The 13446-nt window shown below is 44.3% G+C and overlaps 1 protein-coding gene across 2 annotated transcripts in view; it reads left to right on the top strand.

The window, feature by feature from the left end:
• Positions 1–13446, top strand: part of LOC136775327 (netrin receptor UNC5C-like) — a 31294-nt gene that overhangs the window by 3135 nt on the left and 14713 nt on the right. For both annotated transcript variants that reach the window (XM_066730005.1, XM_066730006.1), the window contains exon 3: positions 9991–10206. In XM_066730005.1, the coding sequence (XP_066586102.1) occupies positions 10125–10206 (82 nt within the window). In that variant the 5' untranslated portion in view covers positions 9991–10124. The remainder of the gene's footprint in view (positions 1–9990; positions 10207–13446) is intronic.

Consider the following 13446-nt stretch of genomic DNA (forward strand, 5'->3'; position numbering starts at 1 on the left):
GGGACAATAAGTTGCTTGATATTCTTCGGTTATTATTCCAAGCAGCGTTTGTAAAGCGTTTGAAATATCAAGCGGTGCTCGAATAACTATTCCGAAATAGTCTGTCATATTATAAATATTCACTGGGATAAGTTCATGTCATGAATATGCAATGTTGAATGTATAAATCGTCTAATTCAGGAAATACCTGGCAACTGAGTAGACCCTCTAATAAGTTCATTGTACCGCCTCTACACGTATACCGTACAATTTATTTTTAGACAACGTGTCATCGTTAAAAATAATAATAAACCGTATTTCAAGTAATTTTAGAGTGAATTTTTTTTGGCATTTGCTGCTTCATTAGTTTACTTCGCAGATCTCTGAGGGACATAGAGTCGATGAAGCTTGGCGATGGTTATTTTCGTTGAAAATAACGAGGGTCTCTCGTTCCGTTGCGATAATAATCTCAAATGCATCGGGCTAAAAAGAGAAACAATTGGAGCAGACATAAAAAAAGCTCTCACGATTGGCCACGAAGCTCTCACGAGTCACGCAGGCACATAATTTGAGAACACGCCGCGCGCGGGCGTTCAGCTCCTCTCTCCAAAGTATCCGTAAACAATGTCACTCCACGCTCAACTTGATCTACGCTCTTGAAACTAGCATACTTAAATCTCCAAAGGAAAACTTTCCACGAAAAAGCACTCGATATATCTTTCGGAAAACTGGATCGTGAGCGGGCAGAAAATTTCTCATTTCAGCATGGTACAGCTATACGCTGTTCCGTTAGCTCCATTTTCCAGCTTAAATTCTTCCAGACAAATTGTTTCGTCGATTAGCAGTTCGGCGCTGCGAAGATGCGCGCTTCTTTCGCCGAATCAGGCAGTTTGCTGCAGTCACGAAATCATGAAACGACGAATCGACGTTTTTAAGTCAATAAGCAAAAGGGAGCTAGAAGTGTGAAGGTTTGTCGTGATTCGAGGAAGAAGGTTTATTCGAGTTTCGAGAGACGTTATTAACGAGCAAACTACGAGGAGGCAGCGGAGCGTTTTGTCGGACGTTTTGCAGAAAAGGACCTTTCAGAGTAATGAAGCTGCGCCCGACGAACGTGCTACGTCAATGTTCCCCTTTATTTCTGCCTTTACTACGTTGCCCGTTTCGTTTCTGTAAACATACCAAGCGTGACACGCGCCCTTTCGATATTCCCGTCACTGCGCCACTTTCATCCTGGATTTTCTTCCTCGCAACCACCCAAACGCACATTATTCCACCCCCTCTCCGTTAATTCCAATGCACAGTCCATATTGCACAATCTTTATCCTGCAGTATGCATATATCGCGCGAGGCAACTATCGATTTTCTATATTAATGTTTTTCCGTTCGACCTTTAATTAAAAATCGTGTATGTATATACCGATGCTTTCAATTGTTTCAGTACCTTTGTGTGTGACAAAAATAAAACAATACAATTCTCCGTCTAGCCTTTATATTTCCGCTTTTGCCACGCGCATCTCGTTCCGTTTCTGTAAACATGGGAGCGTGACACGCGTCTTTTTAAATATTACAGTGCACAACTGCAATCCTGCTTTTAAGCCAGAATTTTGTTAGCTACTCTACCGCGCCTCGTCAACTTTCACACTTCCGGTTTTGCCAACAATACACCAGCGAAATTCTAACTCCGTACTCTCCGGTCCGTCGAATCACGAGGCATTCCGTTCGTTAACCAAAATTTAGCCAACCGCGACCGTACCTCGGTAAATCCCAAAACAGGAAAACAACAAAAATTGCAGTAATAGGAAATTATGTCGTTATACGAGACACACGAGGGTGAGGTGGGATATTTCTTTGAAACTCAAGGGGGGCTAGTAATGGAGCGAATCGTTATAAGGGACCGAACGATTCAATCTACATGCTGCAAGAATCATTGGGGTTAGGATTATTCGGCCATAGGTAATCGTTTCCCGAATAGATTGCGCAAGTTTGAGGGAATTTAGGGACAGAGGGGTGGTAATGGCTAGCAAGTCTCGATAGTTTGCTCTTCTTTTCTTTGCGGGGCTACGCACGGAGCAGCAGGTAAGTCAGGGGTTTCTCACGCATATCGAGGGCGCAGATGGGCCATGCGCGTGCCAGGTGGGACCGGACCCGGGGCCTTCGCGCACGCTCTTTCCTCGTCGATCCAGTCTCCCGATAGAGTTGGAAATCGATCGCTCCGAGCAGATATCTCTCCACGGCGCGCCGGTCAACAGAGTTTTTTGTCGATTTTCGGTAACGCGCCTGCTCGTATAGATTCTTTTTAGTTGCCCACAAGGAGGATTCTCACTCGCGTCACGTTCTGTGGCTTCCTGCACGCACGAGGGCCACAAGCCGAGGAAGTGTAGGATAACAGGCTGGTTCGACATCGAAACGAACATCGAAGAAGCCGTCAAGACACGACGTGCATTCATTAACCACACCGTATACCTTCGCCTCTACCACCAACACACACTTTAATGCTATGTTAATGTCCCTGTCATTCGTGTAATGGCACGAGACATCCAAATATGTATGCTACTCCATTGCGCACCATATTTCCTGCAGAACTATATCATTCTCCATTTTTACCTCCAGTTGCATCCATTCTTTTTATCATCCCTTCGATATGTATATTCGATATATTATATTTAATCCGTTTGTTCTAACCCCATTGTGTTTTAATACCTGTACACTATCTCCGCTCACGAACAATGTTTATTATGCAAGCTCCATTGTTCGTTTAGAAGCAATAGGGAGATTCTATTTTATCGATTGCTATTTGAGTTTCGACCTATACTATTTCTGACGTAACTGTAACTATCGGGAAAGTATTTCTAGAATTTTATTGCATTATTCGCGGCAGAGAACAAGGAAGAATAGATGACACGAGTTTCAGCTAATTTCGATCTGCCCAACGTCGCATCTTCGTTTCATCCGATTTTTAAAACACATCAACTATATATACCTACTCTTACGAAACTTTTATTCGATTCGGCACAATTAGACGCTATTTCCATAAAATATCGAGAGAGAGAATCTCAGCCGCAGGCGAGAGTCGGATTGTTCGGCAGAAATTGACGGGATTTCGAAAGGGTCGTTCCGAAGCTCGGTCCACTCGAATGGCAAATTTCGTCTGGAACGTTTGTTGAACGGTGAATTTTGATATCGGCAGGGTACAGCGGTTATTTTCCGGTGTTTTTCAAGGAACGATCAACAGGTTCTCCCTGATAAGCGGAAAGCTTCCGGCACTCGAAAGTTGAGAGAGGCAGCGTCATTTCTATCGGGACTCGTTTACGCTTCGGCACACGTGCACTTGGTGGCATCGAGTGGCATTCTCGCGCACTATCCGATATTCCGAGAGCGAACTACGTCGTTCCGCGTTGCCCGCCGAGGGAATCATATTGTATTTTATATTCATACAAAAATGTCAAATAACTTTTCACCTTTTGTCGGCTAGATGTGCGAAGGGAATGGAACGTTTGATCCTCCAGCGGAAAGAGACTTTTGCGGCTAGCAGGGCGATATATTTTCGCGCCTTGTATATTTTCAGCTCCATCAGCGCTCCCTTGACTTGGCAACGACTGCCAGCCAGCCAAAACCCTCACGCGCGACACGCGAGATGAAACGATCAAAGAGATCGAGCTTCTCTCCATGCAGTGCCATTTTAACTGCAACGGCGCGTTCCTTGCCTTACCCACTTTCCCCCAATAATTCACCTCTGACCATGAAAATCCCTCCGAAACGCTTCCATTCCTATTGTGTATCTTAAGCCGATTTTTCCATTCATTCCAGATCTATATATTAGCAATCTAGGTTGTTTACACGGAGTCGTCGGGTAATCGGAGAGGATCGAAGAGGCAAATAAATATATGTTGGAAGGGGGGAACTGGATTTGGTCAGGTTGGCTTTATAGGCCACGAGGAGCTAGCTTGTCCCGATCCTGGTAGACCCGAAGATTCCTTCGTTACAGGTCCTGTTGCTCGGAGGCCGTTATTTAGACGCGCGAGTAGCAGATGCAGCCAGATGCGTCTAGTGGGTTCACACGACGAGCGATCGGAACCTATCTCCCCACAATCTCTCAGCCCCTCAGGATCCCTCCGATACCATCTCACCGAGTTTTCTACGTATCCCCACTCCTCCCTACCCTATATCTGCTACCTTTTTTCACCACGAAAATGGCCTTCGCCACCACTGCGAGGCCTGCGAAGGTGGATCTCTCACGCTTTGTGCGTTCGGACGTGAAACAAATTTGCGACAAGCCTGCGGTCACCATTCTCCATTCCGGAAAACATCTAGACACCCCCACTGTCTATCCCTACACACACACACACACACACACACACAAATGCACTTTGCGTCTCTGCTTTCAAAACCTACGGCGAACGATCTTCTTCGGAAAACCTATGAATTTTCAATGCTTCGCGCTTCTCTCGATTTCTTTTTATAAGAAGATTCAGTTTAAATCTTCCCACCGTCTTCCGATATCACTTGTATTGTTTATTCTCAAAAATTTCATCGATCCTTTTCTAGCGATTTATCAGTGTCTCCCTTCTCGCGTGAATCTTCTTGAGAAAATGCCAAGACCATAACTTTCTGCTCTGCTACAAATAGTGATGAGGCTGCTGTAATAATTTTGCTCGAGAGAATATTGGTATTGTACGCGGAGAGATTATTCTGGGCTACCTATCCGTTCTCCAAATATGCAATATCTTTCATGACCAAAAAGCGAATTTGACATCTTCACGGTTATCATTTCGCGTTAATCAAGCCAGCGGCCTAGCTCGCTGGCAGAAACTGCCTCGAAATGGGAAATACGTTTGAGTTTCTGGCAAAAAAGACGAGGAAGAGAGAGAGAGAGAGAGAGAGGAAAAGTAAAAAACAAAGTCAGAGACGTCTTTATGTCAAGCACGTTGAAGGGAAACAGAGACTTGTTGCACCTTTTGCACACAAGTTATTAATATTCTAGACTAGGCAGAGCGACAAATTAGGAAGGGAGTATTTTATCGTAGAAATAAAACGGAAATCACGACTTTTGGGATCAAAGCGAGCCAGGGACAGCAGCAATGGTAGGTATAGGGGGGATGAACATTTGGTGTGAGATTGTGGTGGTGGTATCTCTTCCCACGATGATATTTTCGAACTGGGCGATCACCTACGTGGAATAGAAGCTGGAATCGCTAAAGTAATGGCGCCCCGGAGGTCCATGTACGACAACTTTACGAACCGATGGGGATGAAAGGATTTTTCTATCCTACGAAAAATCGCGAATCTCCAGTATCTTTGTCAGGAGAGAATCCTCGTCATCCTATCTCGATAACTTTTCGAAACCTTTCATCACGCTAAACTATAATTCTGCAACACCACATTCCATCAATATAAATCTAGCAAATTTATACAAAGCATGAAATTGTATATAGATAAAGGTTGAAGGAGGTTGAAGTGTTTTTAGGAGGTAAAGGCCGATATGGGATCAAAGGATTTTTCAATACCGCGTATCGAAATTCGCGAACCATTTTTAACGACAAGGAAGCTACGGGACCTGCGAAGGTCTTTGGTTCGGGGAAAACTGAAATGCACCTTTCCAGGGACCCTTTGATCGTTTCATCGCCTTCTCCGAGGCTTTTGTGCTCACCATTCTCGCGGGGCGGCCGACCGGAAAACATATGACAGTGATTGTTTCCGTGTTAGATGTGAAATTCTCTATATAGCCATCTCTTGCTTTATTTATAGGTCTTCTTACCAAGGGGAGCAGGTTTTCTTTGAACGGAAAAGTCAGCGAGAACCGTGCGGAAATGAAAAATTAAAAACGATCTTCCCTATACCTTAGAATTTTATTTCTAAGCTCCCCGACAACAAACAATTCGATCGATATCTCATTGCTCCCGAGAGCATTGTTTAGCAAAATTTCTCACGTTTTCAATGAAATCTATCCTTCCGTTTCTTCATATCTTATTATTCTCTTCGCTCTTCAAACTTTCCTTAAAAATGTATTTTAAAGCGACCGCTCTTAAGTATATGTATAGGGCATGCATAGTATACTTATTAAACTCTGAAAAGTTTTTGAATCGACTGTATAAGAATATTTTGATGAAAAAACTTGACACTGATACTGCTTAAATTCTGCTCGTGTGGTATATTTTCGTGAAAAAGCGATTTCGGCTGAATAAAAAGAGGTTTATCAGCAAAAATCTTCGTGCTGGAAGGGTCTTCAAGGTGAGGAAGAGGAGGGAGAGGGGATTCGCGGTCTATAAAGACAGCGAGCCCACATCGACCCCGCTGTAGGGAGGTTGACATGTTTATTTCGCTGGGTAATCTTCTCGGATTACGTAGAGACTGGAAGGACCAAGATGGAAATAGAATGAAGCGAGCCGAAGAAGAGATAGCTGTCCCCAGAGGCGTAGGTACCTGCGGTGTAACTTGTAACCTGTGCGGTTTCCTCCTCCTTTTATTAACCTCACGCGATTCTCCCTCGATGTCAAATAAAAAGCCTCGCTTTTTAATTATGAATTCGAGTCTAACCGACTCATTTCTGCAATTTTTATTTTTCCTCGACCAAACCAACTAAGAAATAGAATTGGGGCATCTCTCTCCGCGTATATACTACGAATTCATCCAATATAAGAAGCTCGAAAAGAGGCTAGAAAATGGGAGGGGGAAGTAGAACGTTCGGACATTATTCAAGCGGTATTTTTCTCCAAGCCGCGTGCTGACAAGTCGATAGAGGAAGGTCGGTTGGAAGTTGAAAAAAAAGTCGATGGAGCATAGAAAGAAAAACCAGGACGTAAGATGCTTTCTCAGCACTCGTTATCCGATGGAAGTGCACGCTGGTCAAAAGAGAGGCTTTCCAAATTTGAATAAATAGCGTGTTGTATCCAATGAAGAAGAATGAATAGAGAATTCCTATGGTCGGTAGAATCTTGAATACATATACCTGACCCTCTCTCGAAATCCGAGGATATACTGGCTGGTTCTCCATGCCTGATGAAACCGGTAGCTGAATCCTTCAGGGAACCCGCGGGATGATGACTCCCTACCTGTTGTTACGCGATACCCGCCCTATGTTCCGAGCTTAAACCAACCTCATCTCTTTTAATCTTTTCCCTCTTCGCATCATCCGCCAAAGGCAAAAATCTCCTCCATCCTTCGTTTCGCAATTATGTAAACCACCACATACCTACGATGTATCTGTGTGTACTCGGCTCTATCGGCTTTCTACATACATATATCTGGACAAAAACTCTCTTCGTTATTATAGCTTTGCTATATAGAATGCTAAACTGTCAAATCTCTTCCATGAAACATTGTACGATACTCCGCTAATTTTTTCACGACAACAAAATCCTTTCTTCCATATTAATCTGGCCAGGCATTCTGCTTAAAAAGTTTGCTGGCTGGCGCTTCATTGTTTTTCATTGTCCTCGGGCACGCGGCTCGCTTTTAATCTCGAGTTCCGCTGGAAGTTATGTAAATGGCCGGAGGTGGTGGGTAGGAGGCAGCGCTTACCTTGTTTACAAGGAAAAATGGGTCATCGAACAACGGCAGCATTGTGTTAAGCGACTTACAAGCTACTTCCACGTAAAACCAGCCCGGTGGGACTCTTTTTCCTAACGAAACTTACTTGCATTTTTCCCTCGTTGGCCGCTGCCCGCGCTTTGTGGGGCCCCTGTCAGCTGCTGTTAAAATTGGGGGGAGGGGGGGGGGGGGGAGAACTTTACCCGCTCTACACTGACGCGCCGGAAAAGTTTTTGATTCGAGTGATTTCGCTCGACTGCGTTGATTCCTCTTTTTAGGATAAGCCGCGGTTTACCGGCAAAGGCGATGATATTCGTTTGTGGTTGAAAGATTAGAATCTCGTGTTGAAGCAAAGTCTCTATTCTTGCTTCCCTCGTTGCTTAATATCGCCTCATTCTTATCCTATTCATAGTTTGCCTGTTGGGCCATGCGAGAGATAAAGATCCTGCCTGGGTACAGTTGTGTGGGACCTCATGCTCGCGTCTATTCCCGAGTCTTCCTTTTCAAGTTTTCGTATAGTTGCATGTTTTTTTCGGTCTGTCTTTGTTTACTTGCTATACGGCTCCTGAGAGAGCTGCGGTCTCCCTCTCTCTGCAGACTAGAACTATCCACCAGACCAGTCCATCGTGCCGGTTGCAACTTGATCCTTGGCGCGAAGCAGGCGAGCATCCAAGCAGACAACGCTAGGCTGGATCTATCCTAGAAGCAGCATTCGTAGTAACTGCAGTGTGAAATGCCATGTGTCAACGGAGGCAGCACAATGGCGGCGGTCGATGTCGAGTGTTTTAAGCCTTTGAGTGGGTAATACCGGGCGCGTTTATAAATTGAGTCCTCGTCCTGCAGGATTAGAGCCCGCTGTCGATGGGAAATCTGTGTATAGGGGCCCCGTCGATATGCACGCGTATTACGCGTTCCACGGGTCTTCGTCGGATTATTCCGCGTCATGAATCTCTCGAGAGCACTTTCGTCCAGCACTTGAATCCCATTCACCGGGATTGCGTCTCGACGTATACTCTCCGCTATTTCGCTTGGGATACAATATCGATCACAGCCCAAGCTCTCCTCCCCCCTCGCCCACATTGCTAGAAATCCTTCCGTCGATTCAACGATAATCTTCGCGAGAGATCCGTGTCCAATTAGTCGATCGCTCGAATTTCATTTCATTCTTCGCCGATATAAAATTATCTTGGATAATTGTTAACTTCGTTATCGGTCTTCCGTCATGTTCCTCTGCAGGAAACGAAATTCTCGCTATTCACCCGACCTCCTCCCTCCTCCAACTATATCGACTCATCTGTATAGAAACGTTCGAGGTCATACCGATCCCGATCGTTCTTCCGTACGAAAGTACTATTGCTTCCTGCGGACGACTATCGAGGAATATCGATATTACTTATTTCGATATTATTATTCGATTAATATTCCGGTATCGTTGTCGAATAATTCATCGTTTTCCCTGGATCCCTAAGAAAATTAGAAAGCAAAGTTATTTAAGATGCGGGAAAAATTGTAGGGACGGGCAAGGAAGAGATAACGAATTCAGTATGCTAATGACGAATAAGATGCCACGCCGCGATAACTTTCGAATATTATAAAGCGTATCGGATAATGCAAACAGGTTTTTGTTCCAGGAAAGTTTTGATTGAGGAAAAAAGAAAAACGGTGGAGGGGATTAGTGGATGGTGCGGTGTAAGGGTTTACAGAGGTGGTAGTAGGGGGGGGGGGAGGCAATAATTAGCAATAAAGCATCGTGCAATAAAGCAAGGAAAGCTCTCTTTCATCCATATTTACGTTGGTCGAGTTTACCGAAGACTGGCTTTTCCCCCTTCTTTCACGCTGCTTTTTTTCCAGCTAGTCCGTGAATCGATACGAGGAAAACGGCCCTTTTCGCGGAACGGTAATGCCATACTGCACGTAAGTCCGCCGATACGGCTTTCTTGCTGCAGGAAAACGTAAGAGACGCTTTAAGCAGGGCGGAGAGTGCCATTTACGACGTGGCGGGGCAACCCTTGCCATCTAAATATTCCAGACACTTTTCCGCACGCGAAATTTCTTCGGCGCCTGCCAGCCTGGCCGCCTGCTTGCCTTCGCGAAGGAGGAAAGCTCCCAGGATTCTCAGAGACTCCTGTTTTATCAGTTCTGTTGTAATTCTCCCTCATAGTCGAGACGGTCTTAATAATTTAACGCGATCCAGATGAAAGCTTACCCTCCTTTCGCAGTAGTAGCTCTGGTAAAACTGGAATGCAAAATTCAGCGGGATAATTCGCTATCCAGCCAAGATACTTAATCCCCTAACCTAATCAAAGTCGACTAATCAGATACGCATCATAACGAGGCGCTTTGCGATTCTGATCCGTCTCTCGGATTTTCTATATCAATCCTTAACTTCTTCACTAATGATTACAAAGTCTCTTGATTTTTTATTTTCATTTGACCAATGAAATTGTATAATATTAATAGTTTTATTTCTTTGTTTGATTTCAGGTGAAAGATCGAAGTGGATCCAGTTAGGTGTGCAGTGGCTAGTGTAAAAACGTGCTTCGATCCTTAATATCGATAGCTCGACGCTTCGAGGAGATCGTAAGATGAACGAATGACCCGACGGTGATACATACGCGATGAGGCCGAAGTCGTGCTCGTTGTTTTTGTTGTTCTGTGTCCTGCTGCCAGGGGTCGTCCAGCCCTTCACATCGGCCGAAGGTGAGTCAAAACCTCTTCGACTTGGTCTTTTCAGACTTTTATTCTTTTTTAAATCTCAATACTGTACTATCTGCTCGATAATCATCTGCTATATATTCACAATTGTTCGCTTTTTCTATATATATATATATATATGTATATAGCAACCGGTTATTTCGTTAAGAGACGAGGCTAAGAGAGAGAAATAGATTTGGAAGAGAAAACGCGATGATGCACTCGCACCGAGAAAGCATCGTCGCTTTGCAGGGGCATTTCGAGTATTATCTTTACAAAAATGTCAGTGAGTCGATCCATTAATCAGGTCCGGGGCAGAGAGGCACGTCCGTTGTGAAACGTGCAAGACGCGTCGGAGAGATATGAGCGTCCCTGAAAAATTGAACGGCGACGGCAACTGCGGCCGAAACGTGAGAAAGACCGCTCTGACTCTCTTCTTCTCACTTTGCTCTTTTGCTCTCCGGTGACGGCGTTAATTATTAACGCGGCTAATATTTTTTCCCGATGCGGCCAGTCGGCTCTGCGAAATTATGACGCGGCATCGCGTCGCGATAAATCGTCCTTGCAATTATTTACGGCCAGCGTCAGCATTATGAGTCTCATCCCGTATACCGTCGCATATATACATATACGTATAACGCGTACCTGACGAAAATTCTGCAAATGCATTTTTTTCCATTAGCCAGCAGTGCGCTGTGCGTTCGTCGAGGGATCCGCGCGAGGGAAAATTTTCCGGTAGGAAAATTTAGTCGAGTTCGAGGGAAAAATTAGTCGCTGAAAATGTTGTTGCGCGCAATTTCAATGCACGCTCTCTATATCCGACGAAGCTTGCCCGTCCAGTATTTCGATCCAGGCCATCTAGCATTGTCCAGGAGTGGCGACCACTCTCATCTAAAACGTATGATCGAGTCTGGCATTCACCGTTAGTCCGTTGCTAGTGTGATTCCAGAGATGCTATATGTACATAGCGAATGCTGCATGGATATGTATACATAGTAGACGTATATATATATATATATATATACACACAGGTATATAGGAACGGAAGCCGAAGATCTGTATCGAAGTGGCACGAGACTTGGCGGAGAGCTGGATGAAATGCCATTCGTCACTGGCGACGAGGACAATGAGGACGATAATTAGTTATCCGTGCGCGAGGTAAAGTCCCGCGGGAGTGAAGGGACCAGTGCTCCAGGAGGTCGTTCAAAAGTAGCTCCAGGGAGTGTAATCCATCATCGAAAACGGCTGGTGTAACGTAACCGGTCGGTCGTGCGGACGACTAATCAGCGAGCCTGACTCTCCGTATAATTACCCGTGTATTCCTTCTCCCTCTCTAGTCGATAACCATCTCTCTCTCTCTCTCTCTCTCTCTCGCTCTTTCACTCTAAAATCCCTCTCACTGTAGCTTATATACTATATGCCTGACGTATCTTTTTTTCTGTAAACTCACTCCGTCTGCCAGGCTTCTTTTCCTTTTCCTCTCCCAGTCCCGCTCACGCCCCAACCTACTCGACCTCCCATAACTCGGAGCCTCCCTCTCATTCGTAGCCCATGCCTTTCCTATGTACTATATATATATACACACACAGTGTAATACCACTACCTATATATATATACTCGACACTCATCCATCGCTGAAATATATCAGCAAAAAGCTAGCAACGGTCTGCATCAGTTTCCCCCTTCGAGCTCCAATCATTAACGAAACATACGCGAGTCATCCTTTTCTTTCGTCACAATAGAGCAAGATATGCCCTCGCGTCAAATATTTCCTCCCTTTTCCTCGCACACCGAATCCTTTTTACCTCCTCCCTTTATAATCCATCTCTTCCCCCCTCCCCCCGAGCTTTCAGTCAATTGCCAATAATAAAACCCTACTCATTATTGCATACTCCATTTACTAATACGATCCAAGTCGATTTCGTTGTACGTATTAGATATATTAGGTATAGTCGCTTAAATGCCATTTCATCGCTACGCTAGAAACTCGCGAGTTTTAATCACAGTTTTTCCATCAAGACTATCGCTCAATCGATTGTTTAATTAAAACGTTGACCCTTTTTAACAAAGCAAACGATCGATATTCTCTGATTGATATTTTAGTTTACGTATACATAAGAATAGGCTGATTAATTAGTAGTCGCGGAACGGTTTGTTAATTAAATGGAGCGTTTCATTGGACAATGCGGCAAAAAATCAAGGATTTAAGATAAAAATCGAGTATTTCCTATTAGCAAAGCTCGACTGGGTATATAACAAAGTCGTGAGAACCCAGTGAGATTTCCTGTGTATATATATGTACAAACGGGTGAGAGAGAGAGAGAGAGAGAGCGAACAGTTTGCGTACTTTGCTTAAGTATCGTAAGTAAATCGCGATTACCATCCAGCGAGCTTCGATCACGTAGGCACGCATTATGGGGGGAGGATAGAAATTCGCCCCGGGCAAAGATACAGAGTCGAGTTGCCTTGGTCAAGCAATTACTTGCTTTGTTCAACGCGAATAAGATTCCTCAAACGGTGGCTCTACAAACAAATTCATCAACCAATCACTTTCCTTCTTCATATATTTTAAAAACTCAATATTCACGAATCCATCGTATGATTCTTTTACTATAGCCGACTATTTTTATCAGCAATCGCTGTTGCTCTAGTTCAATATATATAAATAAATAAGCAATGCTAATTTGTTAGAGGAGTGCTCGGAGGAGGGGGAGCTAAGACTTTTGCGTATAGCGTAATAAAAGGTGGTAGCCTACTGGATAAAAAAAAGGGTAGGTTTCTTTTGTAGATAAAGCGAAGCTCTTTGTTAGGGATCCACGCGATTTGAACAATAATCGTGATTGCACGCCAGGCCGGCCGCAGCGCGGCGGCCGCTCGTTTGATTTACGATAATTAAAGCTGACCCGACCTTTCGTCGCTGGGCTGAGTGCAACTTGGTCGGGTTCGACTCGAATGAGAGACTACGACGCCAGATAAAGACAGGTTTCCTTCCCTTTTTCACCCATATACAGCTTACCCTCTTCCCACCCCGCGCCACTCCTCGCATTTTTACTCCCATTTGCCTTATGCAACGTTTCCTAGTTTCTCTGATATTTAATATTCAAATCTATCCATCAAATTTACACGAGTCTCATGAATATTCATTCACCATTTCATTATTTATCATAAAGCTTCACGCTTCGTTAAATAGACATTATTAAAAATGCATCTTACATAGATCGTGGAAATCATTCTCCAATTAACGTA

The sequence above is a fragment of the Prorops nasuta genome, unplaced genomic scaffold, assembly GCF_024137725.1.
Source record: "Prorops nasuta isolate Cenicafe-Biocafe unplaced genomic scaffold, Cenicafe_Pnas_1.2 PNAS00008, whole genome shotgun sequence".
NCBI classification, from domain to species: domain Eukaryota; kingdom Metazoa; phylum Arthropoda; class Insecta; order Hymenoptera; family Bethylidae; genus Prorops; species Prorops nasuta.